This window comes from Lytechinus pictus, chromosome 14, assembly GCF_037042905.1.
Source record: "Lytechinus pictus isolate F3 Inbred chromosome 14, Lp3.0, whole genome shotgun sequence".
Lineage (NCBI taxonomy): Eukaryota > Metazoa > Echinodermata > Echinoidea > Temnopleuroida > Toxopneustidae > Lytechinus > Lytechinus pictus.
The window spans coordinates 17,272,015-17,291,592 of NC_087258.1; the positions used below are offsets into that span (position 1 = coordinate 17,272,015).

Sequence of the window (19,578 nt, forward strand, 5' to 3'; positions counted from 1 at the left end):
CATCACTTAATACTTCAAGGAGGTCCCCCCACCCCCCCTCCAAAAAAAAAGACTGATGTTTTTGTTTACTGTCTTCAGGAGAAATTTATACTTATCTTACATATTTGTATTTTGCAGCAGGGAGTTCCGCAACTTTAGCCCCTTTGAGAGCCGACGGGAACGACGCAGCCAGAGTGCATTCAGCTCGGCCTCAAGGACCGGTGGCAACGGCAACGGCAACAACTTCAACTTCTCAGGTAGTGGGGATGATGCCTTCCCGCCAGGCCAGACAGGGTCCCTGGAGTTCTTCCGCTCAGGTAGCGGAGGCGAGTCCAGCTCACGGCACCTGGAGGACGATTTTGTCGGCTCGCGGAGCAGCGGCGGGAGCTTTGAGATGGAAGATTCGTATGCCAAAGAGTTGAGGGAGTATGGTTTCCACCAGCGAGAGAGGAGAGAACAGCAGTACAAAGACAGGAGTAGAAGTCTCAGTCCCCGGGATAGGTGCGTTTCCTTCTGTTGATGATTGCTTCCAGTTTTTGGGATCTGTTGTAGAAAGAATTACAATTATTTTTAACCAACTCGATGCACTTATTGAGAATTTGTGTTTGATTTTGCATTAAAACGCAACTTTTTCCCTGATGTCCTAGAAATCAGTAATTCAACATTGATAAAATTTAGAAAATTTACGTTAATTATATTAATGTCAGTCTGCCAGCCAGTAAAAGAAGAGATGAAATGCTGATGACCCTGTTAGTCAATAAGTGGTTAATACTGGTTAAGTGGTTACATTAAAAGGTATAATTCAGTGTAGGTTTTAACTATTCTGTACATTCAACTACCTTTATATATTTAATCAATCTTTCAGAGATTTGTCCAAATAATAAGTGTCCATTTTCCCTTTAGCTCAGCCAGAATTACCACATAGGCACTATCTCACAAAGAGATGTGATTGATCCAATCAAATTAAAGCATGGAAAGCCAGTGATGTCACAATTCTTTAATCTTTTAGCAATGGTATGCAGTGTCCATTTGTGAACAAGAACAGATCGTATTATAAATCATTGTCAAAATGATATGCAATGGCGCATATACAAGTGGTTGTCATATCTACAGGATACATTGAAATGGTGTGGATGGCTTTCCTTAGTTGAGTTTGATTTGGTCAATCAAAACTTGTAGGAAGATTAGGGTCCCGGTCTCAGAACAACAATTGTTGATGATTTATTCTCTTTCTCGTTTGTTTCAATACAGATACGATCGAAGGAGACGGAGTGCAAGTCTCGATTCTCAAGACGAGGACAGTCCTTACAGCGCCAGAAGTGTAAGCCCTCCAGTCAGCAGGAAAAGAACACCACGCAGTACCATCAACGTCCAAAACAAGGAAGGATCTTTCACACCGGTCATGCGAAGCCCAAACTCAGAAGATGGCTACAGGGATGAAAAACCTTGGAAAACAAAATTTGTTGACAGTGAAGAGAGGAGTTCCTCCTCTGAAAGGACAGAATCGCACCGGAAATCCAAATTAAAATCAAGGAAAGCTGACATTGTGAGAGATTCCGATGACTTGGTGGTGAAACGTGAGAAATTAGACTCTGATAGGAAGGTAGAAAGGACTACTGAAAAGTTACGCAGGTCGGAGAAGGCGAAAGAAAAGGTGGAGAAAAGGAACACGGCAGAGGATTGTGATTTGAAGGAGAAGAAAAAGTGCAAGGAAGTGAAAGATAGGACAGGAGGAGATGTCAAAGTTGATGTGAAATCCAAAGAGCCATCAGGAGAAATCAACAGAACTTTGAGCAACAAGACTGTTAACAATGAGCCTAGTGAGCAGGCAAGGAAACGCAGAAAGCTTGACACGGAACAGTTGCAATCTGTTGTTATTTCAAATGATGAGGTGGAAATGCAACGGAAACTTGAGGCACGGAAACAGAGATTTAGTGATAACAGTCCTATCATTGACATGACAAAGCTACGGAAGGACAAAGCATTTTCTGAAAAATTGCCATCTATTGTTTCCAAAGTTCCGAGAATGAAGCTTAGCCCGGACGAGAACACCTCGAGCCATAAAGAAAACATTCCAAAGGTTGATGCTGCGATGTCCATTGGTTCGGACATTAGGACAGTGATTGATACAAGTAGACCAGTCAAAGACCGACTGGGCTTGAAATATGATATGCCACAAAGTGAAAGAACGTTTAACCTTGAAGCTGGTAGTACCGACAGCAATAGCTTTTGGGATGACAAGGAGAAAGAAAGTGAGTCAGATGATGAACTCTTGAATACTCGAATAGTCAAAACAGATGATGTGCCCAGAGTGAAATTAGAGGGCTCTGATGAAACCGGAAAGAAAACACTCTCTGAAAAACCAAAGAAATCTCATCGAGATAGAACTGAGAAACTGATTGCGAATCGCCACCCTTCACATTCCACACCCCGAAATCGATCGCAGGAGGTTCGCATTCCGCACTTGACAGATGCCGACGAAGGCATTGCTAGTTCAAGTGATCAAGAAACAGTCCCATCAGATGAGGAACTAGCACTTGCCCTTGCAAGGAACTCTCAAGCGCCCCCAGTGGCAACCAGTGAATCAGAGACTCCACCCTTGACTGGCACTTCTTTATCAACACCGCCTGTTGATACTTTTGAAAAACCGCAGATAGATGCCAGTTTAAGTTATCGGAAGCAAATGGAGGCTGCTAGAAAGTCCTTCGAGCAGCAAAAACAACAGCAGGAGCATCCAAGTACTCAGGATTCATTACCTTCAACATCATCTCATACTCCTCCAACTCCTACCATGTCAACGTTACCTACCTTGTTGCATACAGCAACTAGTGCAAACACCAGCAGAGACTCTTTCAGTTCATCTATTATTGAACAGGTTGAGGAGAATGAAAAGATAGGTGAGGCAAAGATGGCACTGCATGATTCAGAGACAGCCAAACCAAAACCTAAACTTGAACAGTCCTCTGAAAATGTGGAAATTGAGTGGAAGCTGATACGGCTAACACCTGTTGAGTTTCCAAGTATTCGCAGGAAACAGCTTGATGCCATGTTCCCTTCGTTAGGCATGGATAACCTTGAAAAGCGGATGTACAGATCTAGACATAGAAGTAGTGAAGATGACTTGAAGACGATTACTGTAGGAACTGTCAAAGAAAAGCCTGATGTGAGGATTGATTCTGTTGACAAAATTCCAGAAGTATCAACCCAAGACCAGACAGAGGAAAAGGAGAAAGAGAAAGATATTTCAGGTGGTGAGGAGATGACTGAACTTGACAAGCGGTTATCACTAGGAGCATTCGCTCAGTTGGATGTGACCACATCAAATCCGGTCCAAAATCAAAACGATGTGGAATCACTTCCAATGCTTTCACCAAGACCGCCTCATCAAAATATATCTGTGACTGTCAGTGAGAACCTATCCCCTACTGCTTCTGCACCATTACTAAGTCCAGCTGTGACACCGGTTAAAGCAGATAAACCACTCTTGTTTCCATCAGATGGTTTCCCATTTTCTTTGCCAAGAAAGGATTCAGCAATCATCAAGGATCTTGCTTTTGGAAAAGAGGTGGTGCCATTAAGCCGAGAAATAACCTTTACAAGCAAAGACTTGCCACTTCATAAAGAATCCCCCTATGCCAAAGACTTCTCGAGAGACCCCATTTTCGGGAAAGATGGAATCATTGAATCTGCACTTAGTGCATCAGCAAAGCTGAGCATAAGCGCGGTCACACCCAGGATACCAGAGAGTACTGAAATGAGAACTAAACTGCCTCCTGAATTGAAAGATCATTTCTCCTCTCCAGAGCGGGCTCTGGAGGAACGTCTCCGGACGGTAGATGCCATGATGAAACAAGAGGAGGAGAGGCAGAGGACTCAAAAAGCCAAGTCACTGGCTACATTAGAGAGGTTAAAGAAAGATGAAGAAGTTGGCGAAATAGCCAAAGATGGAGTAAAAACTGACCTCTTATTGAAAGACAAGTTGAACAATTTAACAAGTATCACCTGTACTCCTCCTGCTACACCTACAACACCTGGAACACCTGGAGCACCTGCTGATCCAAAGGCAGAAATATTTGGTAATAAAGCAAGGTTGGGATCTCTGTATAGGTTAAAGAAAAAGCCCCGAAGTTCAGAATCAGATAGCGTTCCTGTGACCTTCCTTCAAGATGGTCAGAAGAAGGAAGAGTTTGAGGATCCTCTGGATGTTTTACGTTCCCGTGTTAGGCGAAGCAGTATCTTTGATCAGGACTTAGCTCGGCTTGAGAATAGCTCCCATCCGGAGCAAGAGAAGAAGCAGGGTGTACCACTTATTCGACCGGGCAAAGATCACAATCGCCTTTCACTTCTTCATCAGAACAGCAACAGACCAAATGCAGGATGCCAATCTGGTTCCAGCTATAAATTAGGTCCATGTAGGGGGACATCGGCCGCAAGAGATCCAAGAGATCCTAGAGATCCTAGAGAACTCAAGGATTCAAAAGCTGAAATGCTCACCTCGCCAATCAGAGATGATTCATCAAAGACAAATGCCTTAACTGGAGAACAGAAATTAAGTCCTGAGCAGAAACTGAAGGAACCTTCACCTCTGAAATCTATATTAAAGAAGGAATCCAATCTCCTGCCTGAGCCATCATCTGTCCATGTGGGTGCAGAAGATAACAGTCCAACTAAAGACCTAAAGCCAGAGTCTGATGCAAGTATGAAGGCCTCTCCTCCAAAGGCTGCAGCTCTGAAACGGAAAAGATCTCCCAGCCCTCCTATCCTAGAGAAGGCTCAAGAAGCAAAAGTGGATTCAGATGGGAAATCAGAGTCAAAGATATCAGCTGGCACATCAGGTCCAAAGAAACCAGTTCCAGAGACTCCGCCACCACCTCCACAGAAAGAGTACCCAACAAATATGCTCTTAATGACACCAAGGTATGGGAAGAAGGATCCTAAAGTTGGGCCAAAGGTTAAAGCTGTGAAGGATAAAGTTAGTCGGGAGGAAAAGAGGCCTCTTTCCAAAGTAGGTAGCAAGGACAAGATGTTGGAAGAGGATAAGAAATCACTCCAGAAAGCACCCAGCAAAGATAAGATCATAGAAGTGAAAAATAAAGAGAAGGACCAGAAGGATATGGTCAAGATTGAGGGCAAGGAAATTGCCAGAAAATCAAGTGATGGTGCCTTGACATCAAAGACATCAGTGGAGAAAGGAATCGTCAAATCAAACAATGATGTGAAGAAACATGATTCAAAGAAAGTATTAAAGAAGGATGGCAACTCCACTGAGAAAACCCAGTCCACTGATCTCAAAACTGATGTAAATAAAGAGGAAGAAAAAGTTTCCAAAGTAACTAAGAGCAAGGATGCCTCGGCCATTGATAAAACAAAGGAGAAGAACAAAGACGACAGCAAGAAAGAGGATGTAGCCATGAAGAGAAAAGGAAAGGAGATGGTGAATGATAAGACTAAAGTAAAAGACCAAGAGAAGGAGAGGAAAGATAAGGAAAAAGTCATCAAGTCTGAGAAAAGTGAATTCAGGGACAAAGCCGTCAAAATTGAAAAAAATGCTGATGAAGAGAAACTCAGTGAAAAAGAAGAACCGACTGAGAAGGGTACTCCTAAAAAGAAAGATGTAAAAGGCAAGGAAGTTAAATCTAAACCGAAATCAAAGGATAAGATCAAGCTTGAGAAGAAGGAAAGGGATTACGACTTGGAGAAGATAGACAGAACGAAGGACCAGGAAATGGAAGAGAAAGAAGAAAAGGAGAGGAGAGACAAGGAGAAAATGAAAGAGGATAGAGAGAAGCCCAAAGAAGAGAAGAAAACTAAAGCTCCTGTGCCAGTCAAAAGTGAAAAACCAAGTGGTGGAAAGAAGGCAAAGCCTCAACCGACCCCGTCCAGAGGTGGGGTAGCGGCTCTAATGGATGCCTTCTCGGATACAGACAACAGTTCTGAGTCCGATGATGAACTAGAGTTTGAACAATTTATCAATCGCCAGACAAAGAGGAAGGATTCTGTCAAATCTAAGACAAAGAAAACTCAGGAGGTAGAGAAAAGGAAATGGATATATGATTCATCCGATTCTGATGAGGAATCGTCAGGGTTTGATGCGGAGGAAAGCCCAAAGAAATCTTCTCGGGAAGAACTTTCCAGTAAGGGTAAACAGAAGGCTCTGCAGAAATCAAAGAAAATGAAGGAGAAATTAGGGAAAAAGGGAAAGATCAAAGTGAAAGAAGAGTTTACCGACTCTGAAGGTGATTCCAAAATGAGTTCCTCCGATGTGGAAGAGAGGTATGAAGAACCAAAGCTCCTTTCTAAACCAACTCTTAAGAAGAGGGATGACAAATCAAAGCACAAGGAAGTCTACATCAAAAAGGAGAAAGAGGATGTGAAAGATGTTGGTAAAGGTGGGCCCAGGAAGAATAAAGACTTGAAGAGGCAGGATAGAGTTGAACCTGAAATAGAAATCAAACAAGAGCCAAAGAGTGAAACAGAAGCTGAAGTAACACCCAAAAAGAAAGATGCTGGCAAGACAAAGAAGCAGAGGAGAGAAGAGGAGAAGGAGAGGCAACGTGCAAAGAGGGAAGAGGAGGAAAGATTGAGAGCTGAAAAAGAGGAAGAGGAAAGGCGGCAGGCAGAGGAGGAAGAGAGACTGCGGCTGGAGGCAGAGGAAAAGAAGAGAGAAGAGGAAGAAAAACGGCGAAAGGAAGAAGAAAAACTTCGGAAAGAGGAGGAAAGGCAGCGCAAAGAGGAAGAAAGGCAACGCAAAGAGGAGGAACGCAAGAGAAAAGAGGAGGAAAAAGAAAGGAGACGGAAAGAGGAGGAAAGACAGCGGAAAGAAGAAGAACGCCAACGAAAGGAGGAAGAGAAGAGGAGGAAGGAAGAAGAAAGAAGGAGAAAGGAAGAGGAGAGGAAGCAAAAGGAGGAAGAGAGGAGACAACGGGAGGAGGAAAAGAGACGAGAGGAGGAAGAAAGGAAACAAAGAGAAGAGGAACAGCGGAGAGCAGAAGAGGAGGAAAGGTTGAGGATACTTAAGGAAGAGGAGGAAGAAAGACAGAGACTAGCAGAAGAAAAAGCCAGGAAAGAACAAGAGGAACGGGAGAGAGTTGAAAAGGAAGAAGCTGAAAAACAGCGCAAGGAAGAAGAAGCAGCTGCAGCAGCCGTCAAAGCTCAGGAAGAACTCCAGAAATCTGTTGAAGAACCCAGGAAGAAAGACAAACCTAAAAAGAATAAAAAAGACAAGCATAAATCAAAGAAGGAAAAGCGGAAAAACAAAGAACATCATTCTGATGTTATTGTTGAAAGTGTAGTACCTGGACAAGAAACCAAGAAAGAGGAAACTGTTGTTCTTGATACTGTGATGCCACAGACCGAAGGCCCTCTTGTGCCCATTTCAGACGATGAGGTTCCTATAGGTTTTGCTACAGAGGTCTCAGCATGTACTTCTGCTCCAGGAAATGGCCTTCAGTACCCTGAAAATAGCAAACTTGATATGTTGAACTCCTGTGGTGAAAATGCAGTACTATTTCAGCCTGCTGAAAATGTAGCAACATCAGTTCCTGATGACGAGGATGATGGGGAAGGCAAACTCATCATAGAAGAAGAAAAGAAGGATGGAATCCAATCTGGCAAGAAAAGTGAACATCACCATAAGAAAAAACATAAAGAGAAGAAGCATAAGAACAAGAACAAAGACATGGATCCAGAAAAGCAGAGGGAAAGAGCATTGAGAAAAGCTGAAAAGAAAGCAAAGAAACAAAAGAAAAAGGAAAAGAAGGAGAAAGACAGAGATAAGAAAGAGAAAAAGAAAAAGCATAAAGATCAGGAGAGGCCGCCATTCAAAAGAGAATGCACTCTTGAAATTGAAACAGAATTTGTTATTGATTATGGTGAGGTTCAGAAAGTTAATGATGGACCATATCCTGTTAATCCAGTCATGCTTGAAGATATTACCAATGATGCTCCTGGTCAACTTCCTGGTGGTGGTCTTATTCACAGAGATGGTCAGTTGCATGATGGTGACCTACAAAGGAATCTCCAAGCTACTACCACCTTGATTGCAAAATCTCCTGAGCCTCTTCAAATAGCAGAAGCAGCTGTTGCTAACTCAAACAGAGAGATCAGCCTAACGTCCGTCCAGCAGTCCAAGCCAGTCAGTGCGGCTCTGACCAAGGAGTCATCTATGTTTGGAGATTCCTTTGAAGATGAGAATCCAATCGTTGCACAAGCCTTGACTGCTCTTGAGAAAGCAGACAATGACACATCACAGAATTCAGAAAATATCGGGAGCAGATATCCTCCAGATTTTCCAGGTGCCCATAAGCCTTACTCTATTGCTGACCTTGCTAGCAGTCCTCTTTTCAGGAAGGAAAAGAAGGAACGAAGTCGAAGAACCCACAGAAATAGAGAATCTAAATCTTTGCCTGCAGCAGGTCAGAATGAGGCAATCAACCAAGGTAAGGTGGAGGTGGCAGCTTCACAAGCTACTGGCAGAGTGGAGGGTTCTGCTGAAGAGCAATTACCTATCAAGTCAGAGGTAGAGCAGTCTGTTGAAGCCCTCATCACCGCTGAAAGTGCATTCGATGCTGATAAACAGACAAGTCGTGATGTGCATACTAATCCTGCCCTTGGTGTGAATCGCCCTGCAGAGGAACCAAGTTTGCAAGAAAAGACAGAAACGGAAGAGGCAGTGGCTAACCTTATCTTTAATGAAGACGAAACAGAAACATCATCCTTGGAAATACCAGTCCAAATTCCTGTGCAGCCATCTGCTCCCATGGAGTCAGGTCAACCTACGATTCCTTCTCAACCACTAGCTCCAGATGCTGGTGAGGCATACAGGGAACAACATGCCCATGAAGGTGCTATCATGGCAAAGATCGCTTCTCCAGACAAAAAGAATGAAACTGGAGCAAAGGATCCCAACAAAGAATCTCGTTTCTTCTCCCCACGTGCCAAGGAGACCACTGTCCCACCAAGGACGAGATCAGGATCATTGTCAAAATCTGGCCCGGCAGATCTAAGCGTGTTTGATTTCCAAGATGATGAAAAGCATGATGAGGCAGGAAGAGAGAAAATGAAGATGAGCGGTGAGATGGAAGCACAGCCTGAGGTAGGAGTGAGTCAAGACCCTGTAAAGCCTCCTCAACAGACAGCCCCTGCAGCACCGACGGCCCCTGAGCAGACCTGTATGATGCCAGCAAGACCTCATCAAGTCCTGGATCACATAGATCCAAGCTCCATGTATCCCGCCAACCTGCATGATCACAAGGCAAATTCTGATGTGTATGAATTCCCACTTAGCCCAGGGTCAAATGATTTGAAACAACCAATCAACAAACCGCCAGTGACACGAGCACGTGGGAGAAGTAGGGGTACCAGAGGTGGTGGAAGAGGAAGAAGTAGAACTAACTCAAGGGGAGGAACAATGAAAATCAGGGATGAACTTGCAGCTCTAGAACTCCAGCAGCAACAAAGAATGGCACAAGCACATGCTGAAGCCCAGGTTCTACATGCTCAAGCTGCAGCTCAGGCCATGCAAGCTCAACAGGGCCAAGGTGTTCATACAGACGTATCTCAGAACGAAACGGTGTCTGCCCTTCTGGAACTTGGAAAGCCAGTGATGACATCGGCTCCAGCTGTTCCGCAGATTAGCCCCGTTGCCATGCTGCAGTCTCCTGATGGTCAGAAAGTGCCACAACCTGATCCTTGGCTAACACAGCAGATGAATTTACAACAGTCGAATGCAGCCCCAGGATCTATTTCAACTCAAGGACCTCAGACTAGTACTGCTCCTTCAAGTAGTAGTATAGTAGGTGCACCAGATAGGCCTCCACAATTGAGTACTGCTCCTTCAGCAAATATTAACTATACACCCATTTCTCATGTCCAACTTCCAACTGCTTCGAACAGTATGACTTCATCCACCCAGATGGCAGTATCACAGGCTCATAATATTCCAGGAAAGATGCCTACTGGACAGTTACCACCTCAAAGCTTGCCTTCTTCAGTTTCGAGTTGTATGGTGCAGAATCCTTCTGTTAGCATGCCGACAGTTGTTGCTGCACTGACAACACCACCTACATCTCATATGGCTATCCAAGATCTTAATGGTGCCCAGAAGAAGCAGAGACCATCGCGTTCAAGAAAGTCCCGTAGGGATTCTGGTTCGGAGCAAGGAAACTGGATGCCAGGAGGTCACATGCAGCAGCAACTGGTTGCAGGTCAGCATTTCAACATGCAACAAGTCGCACAACTCCACGGGCCTCAAAAGAGTCAAGCTGCGGCAGCTGTAGAACAACACTTCAATGCGGCACTGGCCAGACTGCCACCAAATGGCAGTCAGCAGAATAGGCTGCCAGGACATCAACAATCTCATGAACAGATCCAGTTACCCCACCACATCCATCCTCCTAACAGCACTGCAGAAGCCTTGGCAAATGCAAACCAGCATGCAGTGACTCAGTTGAAACCAGGTCAAATGGGACAATCTGCAGCTATGGAGGCACCAACAATAGTCAAGCACCTTGTTTCTAATGGCCCCGTAACTGGAGCAAACACCACCACATCTTCATCAGTACTTCATACAACAACCATGGCAAACTTGCCTCAGGCATCTTCTGCTGGAATCATGCATGCTGGCCATCCAGGATTCCCAAGTGGGTTGCTTACACAATCACCAGTCAGTCAACCTTCAACTCTTTCACCAACTCTACAGTACTCACGTCCACCAAGTGCCACATCAGCAGGGCTCACTGCCAGTATTGCATCATCGCAGGGTAGTAATATTCAACAGGTACGTGGAGGTCAAGCTGGGAACCTCCGGGTGCCAGTGTCAGTGGCAGCCCCAACCCTTCCAAATGCCAGTGTCCTAAGAGCTGCCTTGACTGATCACAAGCCCAATGCGAAGAAGGAAAATGATGGTGCTGTGAAAGCTGGTGGACAAGGACGGCCACCGTCTGAGAGTAAAGGAATGCATCCCAACCTTCCCCAGCAGCCAGGAGGCATTGACCCAAGTCAGCATCCGCACATTGAACTGCGGTGCACAAGAACTCAGATGCACAAGAAAGCTGAAGATGCAGAGAAGATGGCAGCTAGTGAACAGAGAGGACAGAAAAATCTACCCCTTGAACAACGTTTGCCACCAATGATTAGGGGGACAGAGTCTGGACCAATGACATATCTCTCATCCGGTGCTCATCTTCAACAAGGAGCAGCAGTCATGAGGCAGCAGCAGATGAGACATCCTGTGCCTGGAATGACATACAACAAAGACATGTTTCCAGGGATGCACGCGGCGGTGGTCGATCCCATGTCGGAAACCCGTAATCTCAGTCAACCTATGCCTGGTATCGTCCCTGTACCTGGAATGGATATGAGCAAATCTGGAATTCCTGGGACCATGTTTCCACCTGGAACGTTCCGAGTACCTCAGCCTGGTTTTCCCAGGATGATCTACCAGCAAGGCATGACTGAAGCATCATCTGGAGGATCACCACGTCTACCAACACCAAGTGCCTCGTCCCCTGGGGTATCGCCCAGAGTCAAATCACCGGCGATGGCTCATGCTGATCGTCCACAGCCCATACCAACTCCAGAACGTCGGGACCAACTCACACCAGACCATGTCCAGATAATGCCAGGCATCACATCAGGTGTTCCACCAAGAGCTCCTGGAATCTCTTCGGGTATTCCTCCTGGAAGGATGGACATTGCAATGCGAACCATGACCCACCGTGGCATGCCTCAGATGGTCGTAAGGCCACCTGGCTACGGTGTTGAACCCCGCTCTCAGGGTGGGAAGCCAGAAGATGGCCAGAAGATGGATCAGCAATCCATGATCCTTGGAATCCCTGCGGATCCTCTACACCTTCAAGATCCACACCTGGCCTCTCCTCGTCCCATTGGTGGTCCAGAGAAGACGTCAACTCCTGGGCTGGAACACTACCGTCAAACCCATCCTGGAGCCGGGCGCAAGGAAGAGTTGCTAATGAGACCAGCGGGTCAGGAGTTCCGACCTAATGTGATGATGAGAGAAGCGATGCCTCACATGGCCTGGCCGGGTCAAGGTCCCCCTGGTATGCCGATGCACCCTGGTACTATGCAGCCTATGCAGCTATCAGCTCACATGCCGATCAAGGGTACAGACTCGCTCATGGGACTACTCATGGTAAGTCTATCAAATTTGATATGTTGATATTTCAACTCCATATGGTCCAGCAAAAATTGCCCTTAATAAAATTTGTTTTCCAATAAGATAAACTTTAATTTAAAGAAAAGTCTAATTCCTCATTCTCACTTTATTCCAAATTAGAAACTTGACTACTGTGAAAAGTAGCTAGTAGCTGAAAATACTTTAAGTTTATTGCAAAAATGACAGGAAGACTGAATCAGCTTTTAAATTCTAATATATTGGTATAAATGTGTCAATTATATATTTACAGATAAAGCCATATATTCTAGATAAAGCTGTATATTTTTTTCAAATCTTGGTATATTTGCCTTTTCCTTCTCTGTAAGAACCAAAATTGACATATCTCTTTGTTTCGATTCACCCACCAATTCTTGCTACTTTAAAGTAACCCTATCATTTCAAACTTCTTTTCTCCCGCAGCGTTATCCTGTGATGTGGCAGGGTGTCCTTGCCTTGAAGAACGAGGCTGCAGCCATCCAGATGCACTATGTCTCCGGTAGTCAATCGGTTGCCCAAGATTCTCTCATCATGGCCACACCACCTCTGCGTGTCGCCCAGCGTATGAGGCTGGAACCATCGCAGCTTGACGGGGTTGGCAGCAGGATGCAGGTATGTTGCTCCTCAACTCCTCACCTCAATTCTTGCATTCAGAACAAGATGATTGAGCTCTCTGATCTTTGGACCTAAAATTTCAGGTCAAATGCAACTTACCATGCAATCTTAGACATCTGGCCCTAACAATATCTGTAATCTGTCTTGGGCAGAAATGTTTCTGTGTAATTGGCCTGAAATAATTTGTTAAAATGCAATTTGAAATTGAAATATTAGATTGAAAATTGGTTGGATCACACAAAGTTTTGAACTGGGAGGAGGAAAAACATGAATTGAAACCAAATGTTTTCCCTCTTTGACTTTGACCATTGGACAGTTTTTTTAATATGTCATTCCAAAATACTGCAGTTTACTTCTTAGAAACTCTGTGACTTATTTTCTACCACTGTCTTTTAATTCCTTTCAGAGTAATCTCAACCTATATTCTGTATTAATTGATATTGATTATTTCTTTAAATGTAGGTTGAAGAGGAGTCTGTGGTTCTATTGGCACTGCCTTGCGGTCATGACCAAACCGACGTCATAGCTCAGACCAACACGCTACGTGTCTCCTTCATTGAGTACCTACTTAGCAAGCAAGCTGCTGGGATCATCAATGTCGCACCTCATGGATCGCAAAAGGTAGGCCAAAAAGACTTGAGATGATGTATTGAAGTACCAAAGTGATGACCTCACAAAAAAAAACACTTTTTCCCAACTTTTTCTACCATATTTCGGTAGAGCATGAAGAAACACCGCCCCAATCCAAATCTGGTGAAAATGGTCTATGACCTCATGAATACATACTTAAGCCCAATTGAAGCCAATGTATTATTTGCCGGGTTAATAACATTGAGAACCAGGTCAATAATACATTAAATTCAATGGAGCTAATTGTGTATTCATGAGGTCATATCTTGGACCCCCATGGACCCATTCCCACCAAATTTTGCTTGTGGAGGTATTTCATCATGCCCTATCAAAATAAGGTATCTAAAATGCTGAAATGCAAATTTGCAAAACTGATGTCATCACTATGGCAACTCTGTTTAGGCTAAATTGCTACTTGGTCTTCACCAGTTTTGTCTAATTTCACTTTGGTCTCATTCCACATGGTGTAATCCTAGTTTTGCTACAATCGGTTTGTCTAATTGCCATTTAGGCCAAATACCACGTCTGATTTCCAGTGACCCTATTCGTCAGATATCCACTTTTTCTGATACCATTTAATCTATACGGTTAGATGGACTGTTGTGAACCAAATTTCCTTTTGACGAAGTGCGAAATGATGAATGGACTAAGTGAAAATTTGACCAATGGGACTAACAGACACTTGGGTGGTCATTGAATTGGATTCTTTACGAACTCATTTTGAAATCGTTATCACATCTGGCGTTTATCTTTAATGTGAGGGTTGGATTTTGCCATTTCTGTTAATATATGCATCCTTTGTAAAATGTTTTTGAGTGCAGTATAAACACCCATTCACCTTTACAATGAAAAAGAAACCTCTGTTTGCTCTGATTTTCATTGCGTGCAAGCATCCAAAATAGCAACAAATCTGAATAATCAAGTTCGCTTTGATGTCTTTATCTCCAGGCGGCTTTCGTCTTACACATCTTCCCTCCATGTGAGTTCACGGAGGCACATCTGTCACGCCTCTCTCCCGACCTCCTCGAGAGTGTGCAGGAGATCGCTCATCTGATGATCGTCATAGCAACCGCATCGTGAGCAACCTTCAGTTGATGAAGCAACGTGATGGTGATGCTTTCAGTGAAGTCTCGTGCCAGAAAGACCAGCTATCGTGACCAGAGACGCAAACTACCTTTCCGATTGTCATCATCGAGTCACCTCAGATATTTTTCGCAGTATCGTGTCTCGTCGTTACCATGGTGACCGCATCGTGAAGCAGGTTGATTCATCTCCTTCGATCGCCTTCCTATGCTCAGGAGCGACCGTACACTCAGTCAGACACTCATGAATATTCTATGACTCTGTTAACACCTATGAGACAGGTCAAACCATGTGCTCGATCCTAAACCCTAAAGTCATCTTCCGGATCACCTAAGTCAAGTACCGGTATAGATCCAAAAATCAGTCTCAATGAAATTAATGGCAGTTTTTTTATTGATTTGTGGCTTGCCTCTTGCTACAGAAATCAATTCAAATCTCTAATGTTAAAGGTGATCTATCAATCACAAATTTGGAATCAATATTTACGATTGATTGCTACTAAGTTTTTCGCACCACCTTCTAATAGTAGTAAATTTTAATATTGACGCCACCATGAATGGTCGTTCTTAAGTAATCATGTTAATGACCTTCATGAAATATAAGCAACTTTCAAGACAGTAAAATATTAGTACATAAAAATTGAATCTCCTTCCCCCCCCCCAAAAAAAAAAAATTCTTGAAGGGGAAGGGGTGCATTTCATGAAACTTGTCAGCACTGACAATTTAAAATTCTTGATTGCCGGGAAGTAATTGGTAACTAGTAGTGCTGACACGCTTCATGAAAATGGTTCCCCCTTTTTGAAAACCAATCTTTTTCCATGCTTTTTAGTCATTTCTCTGGGCCATTGATGTAAAAAAAAAAAAAAAAACATAGTTGAGGATTATGATATACCGATGACTGTTTGCCTCTGATTTCAGAAGTACCTGATTTGACCATCTCAAATGATATTGTGTTCCTCTCCATTCTGATGGTGAAACGCTCTGAGTTATTACAGCACAGAATTGCCTGATCTGACTAAGTAATTCTGGTCCATAGAGGGCGCTTTTGAAATCTTCCCTCAAAAGACTGATCACCTCATTGTATTGCTTGATATATGGAGGAGGATGCTTAAAATGGTTGGATAAGAGAAATTTACTTAAAAAAACCAGAGTGGAGGATATGTTCGCCATCACGCGAGTAGATCACGCTCCGAGCTCTAACTGGTTGAAGATTTTTCCAGAAATGCAAGTCTTTTCTGGATTGATTATAATTTATTGATATATCGAGGGGGAAAAAAAGATCCGTCCAGTGTTCTTTGCTGTCATTGTAATCCTGTTTTTGACAGCTTTTTATTGGTAACAAGATATTAACGGGCTATTGTCATAGTTATTCATTCGTGGTTCGGTTCAAATTCTATTTTTATTTTTTTTTAGATATGTAGACCCAAGGTGAATTCACATTTGTTTTGTCTGTTATATTTTAAAATGACCTTTTAATTTGTTTTTTCCATTCTTGTTTTGTTTTGCTCATCCTTGTTCCTGCCTTGCTGTGCACTAGCAGTTCACTTGCTTTTGTGGTTATCATTTCCAAAATACAAAAGTTATCGAATTTCACTGCATCATTTTTAAAACCAGCAAGTTACCATTTTACTTTGGCAATTAAAACATCTATTAGACATGAAAAAAATGACTCACGCCTGTGATATTAATTCTTCATCTAGACCTTTAAAATATGATTTCAAAGCTATATATGTTCAATGGTTAGATAAAACTCGGAAATGATTTTATGTTCCTTTTTTTCATAGGTTGGTTGTTGAAGAATTCATGTAGGTAGGAAAGTGTGTAGAGGTTTTTAATTTTTCTTAGACGACCAAAATGTTGGAGAATTTTGCAATCAAGTCACGGTCTAATCTTGTAATAATTAGCCTCTTCTCAGGGGTTAATGGTTATTTTTTAGTGAAGAGAGAAATATTTCTCTTGATGATGTTGATCTGATAAATGTGTGTGAAATCATAGACTACCTATTTCTCAATTTTTTTTAAAAACCGAAATGAAAATTTTTAAGAAAATTGTTCAGTATGGAATGTAAGAATGGATTCAAGGATAACTTGGAGCCATTTATCCCTTATTTATTTTCTCTTTGTACTTTTTTTTTTTTTTCAACTGAGCAATTCATGGTGAACGAAATGAAATTAATGTTTGAAGTGAATCAACAAGGGTTACAGTTTGGACTAAATTCCTGAATTGATTCCGGTAACTATTATTGAAGTTGATTTGCACAAATAATTCTCCTCAGTACAATATTGCAAGCCATTCTGAGATTGGATTATTGACATCTTTTGAAATTTTGTTAAAGAGTTTTTTTTTGCCTAATTTATTAAACAAAATTATAGCATCCATATTTGTCTTGAATGTGAGAAATAGTCTGTGTTTGTATTGAAACAATGAGAGATTTAAATGACATATTTTTGTTAGAAAAACACAAAAACAACTCTGTTGCATAACGAAAAAATACAAAAAACAATTCCACAAGGACAAAAAAAAGCAGATTATTTCAAATTTGTTGTTGTTGAGGATACCATGTTTCTGTTTTGCTGTTGTATGTACATAAAAGAAAACAAAGACTTTCACCTTTGAACTTGGTATTGCATTTTTCGATGGAAGTGTATGGTAACCATGACGACCAATATATTTCATACATGATTGCTGTTGTTACATGTATATATGTAAACATAAAATATAAATATATATATAAATATATATATATATTCAACCAGTTGTAAAAGAATCCTACAGTGTAGGCCTATCATTATAGAGTTTACCAGTGACTCATTGTCCAAGAAATAGTTGCAGAACTTAAAAGAAAATAGACAAAAAACATAAAGGGACATATAGTTTTTAAAGAGAGGGAGAGAGAGAGAGAGAGAGGTAGATTTAGATATCAGTGTTGGTTCTTGATCCAAAGGCTTATTCGGGGAGCCGGCGGGTAGGGGACCGCACATCTTGTAAAAAAGAGAACATAGTTTGATTTATTGATTTCTTGTAATTATCTTGTAATATACGTGTACAAAAATTTTATGTATAGTAAGATGGTGTGTATATATCATGACTTTCCCGTCTCTCTCATAACTCTGTCTAGTCTTTTACCTTTTTTTCTCTTAGCTCTCTCTACGCAACTTTCTATTTTCCATGCATTGATGAGAGAGAGAGACCCTCAGAAACGTGATGTAAATTTAATTTTCTTTTCCTTCTTTTTTTGATATTGAGGGGAAATAAAAAATGGAGATTGTGCCCATGTAACCACTGTCTGTGAATTCTATTCTTGGTCCGTCTTGTGAATCAAATGAAGATGTTGAAAGGAAAGAAGAAGAAAAGTAAAGCGATTCTTGGTGTGTGTGAGAGAGAGAGAGAGGGGGGGGGGGTAGTCTGCATGCACCGACTCATATTTGTCACTTTAACCATATCATGTCTAGAGTCAAAGACTATTAGAGACAGTGATTTTCAGTTTCTAAAAATCTGAAATTCCGTTTCAACTTGATCTAAAAATGGAAATTCCGTTTTGTCACTAAAAATGTACACAACAAAAACCTGTATTCTGTTTTGCAAAGGCGAATTCCATGAATTTTTACATGAAATGTGTCGGAACCAAACGGAATTTCTGTTTGATTTACCGGTAAAACGGAAAATCACTGTCCCTAGACTATATACTCCTAACTCTCAGTCAAATAGGGTAGATCCAGCCGCAGTACATAGTGAATCTAGTCTCACTACTTCAGACTCTGAATTATGTACTATTGGTCTATGTGAAACCCAAGGGTCTCTGCCTGTGTGGGGGGGGGGGGGGGGGATAGAGAGCGGGAGAAAGTGGTGGAGGAGAGAGAGAGAGAAAAGACCGGGAAAGAATATCAAAATAATATGAGAGGGCATAGGTAAACAAAGAAGGCATGGGGACGGAAAGATAGAGAAAAAAGAATGCTAGAGAAAAGGCATAGAATGACTAAAAAAATAAAACCCCACAGAGAATAAAAGAGGGAAAGGAAGAGAGAAAAAGACAAAGGGGGAGAGAGAGAGAAAAAGGGACAGATATAGAGAGAAAATAAAAGAAAAAAAGTAAAAGAAATATATATAGAGGTTACAGATTTATTGTGAGGGGAAAAGAGCTTAAAAGACATAGCGAGACAAATTGGAATCGGAGTACCCCAGGCTGAAAATAATGATTGAACACACCAAGAGAACACTGAAAATTTGATCAAACTCAGACAACTACTAACAAAGTTGTATTATGTTTAAGATTTGCATTATTTCAGTGACAAAGTTCTATGCATGCCTACATGAACATTAAAAGAGCAAACTGACAATGTCATATCCCCACTTGTTTTTTTGTATTTTGTCCTCTACGGGAAAAAAAAATTGATTCGTCAACTTCAACTGATTTAATGCACTGGGTATACTTTGCTGCAACTTATTTTATTATAAGGGAGACATACCATACAAATGTGTATGAAATAATTATGATTTCATGTAATAACATAAGAAAAAGGAAAGTGGGGACATGACTTGCCCACCTAATGAATATTCATGACGTGCATATAACTATTTTCACAGAATATTGCTAAACTTGGAAATTTCAATAACTTTGCTATTTGTAATTATATTTTGATAAAATTTTCAGCATTTTGATCGGTGAATTTTACTCTTAAGATACAATAATTTTCAGCCCAGAATATCCCTATAACCCAAAGTTTAGATCTTTTCTTGCTCCAAAAACTTTTTTCAATGAGAAATACACGTATTGTTCGGAATATGTATTACAGTCCATAGAGACAGTGATTTTCCCTTTCCAAAAATGGTCTTTCCATTTCTGAAAATCTGTATTTCCGTTTTAACTCTATCTAAAAAATGGAAATTTTGTTTTGTCATTGAAAATGTACACAGCAAAAACCTTAATTCTGTTTTGCAAAGGTGAATTCCATGAATTTTTACATGAAAAGTATAAGAACCAAACGGAATTTCCGTTTTATTTACCGCTAAAACGGAAAATCACTGTTCCTAAGTCCATCTTCATTTTTCCAGTCATTATTTCACAAGCAAAAGGCACAAATGAAATTCTAGGACTAAAA

At 41.7% G+C, this 19,578-nt stretch overlaps 1 protein-coding gene across 2 annotated transcripts in view; it reads left to right on the plus strand.

Annotated features, from left to right (window-relative positions):
- The window catches only part of LOC129276546 (msx2-interacting protein-like), a 35,286-nt gene extending 18,429 nt beyond the window's left edge, over positions 1-16,857 (plus strand). Inside the window, exons 8-12 of one of the 2 annotated variants that reach the window (XM_064109271.1) lie at positions 118-480; positions 1,231-12,130; positions 12,575-12,763; positions 13,229-13,387; positions 14,345-16,857. In XM_064109271.1, the coding sequence (XP_063965341.1) occupies positions 118-480; positions 1,231-12,130; positions 12,575-12,763; positions 13,229-13,387; positions 14,345-14,476 (11,743 nt within the window). In that variant the 3' untranslated portion in view covers positions 14,477-16,857. The remainder of the gene's footprint in view (positions 1-117; positions 481-1,230; positions 12,131-12,574; positions 12,764-13,228; positions 13,388-14,344) is intronic. The other variant, XM_054912923.2, reaches the window with a different exon arrangement.
- The last annotated feature ends 2,721 nt before the right edge of the window (positions 16,858-19,578 follow it).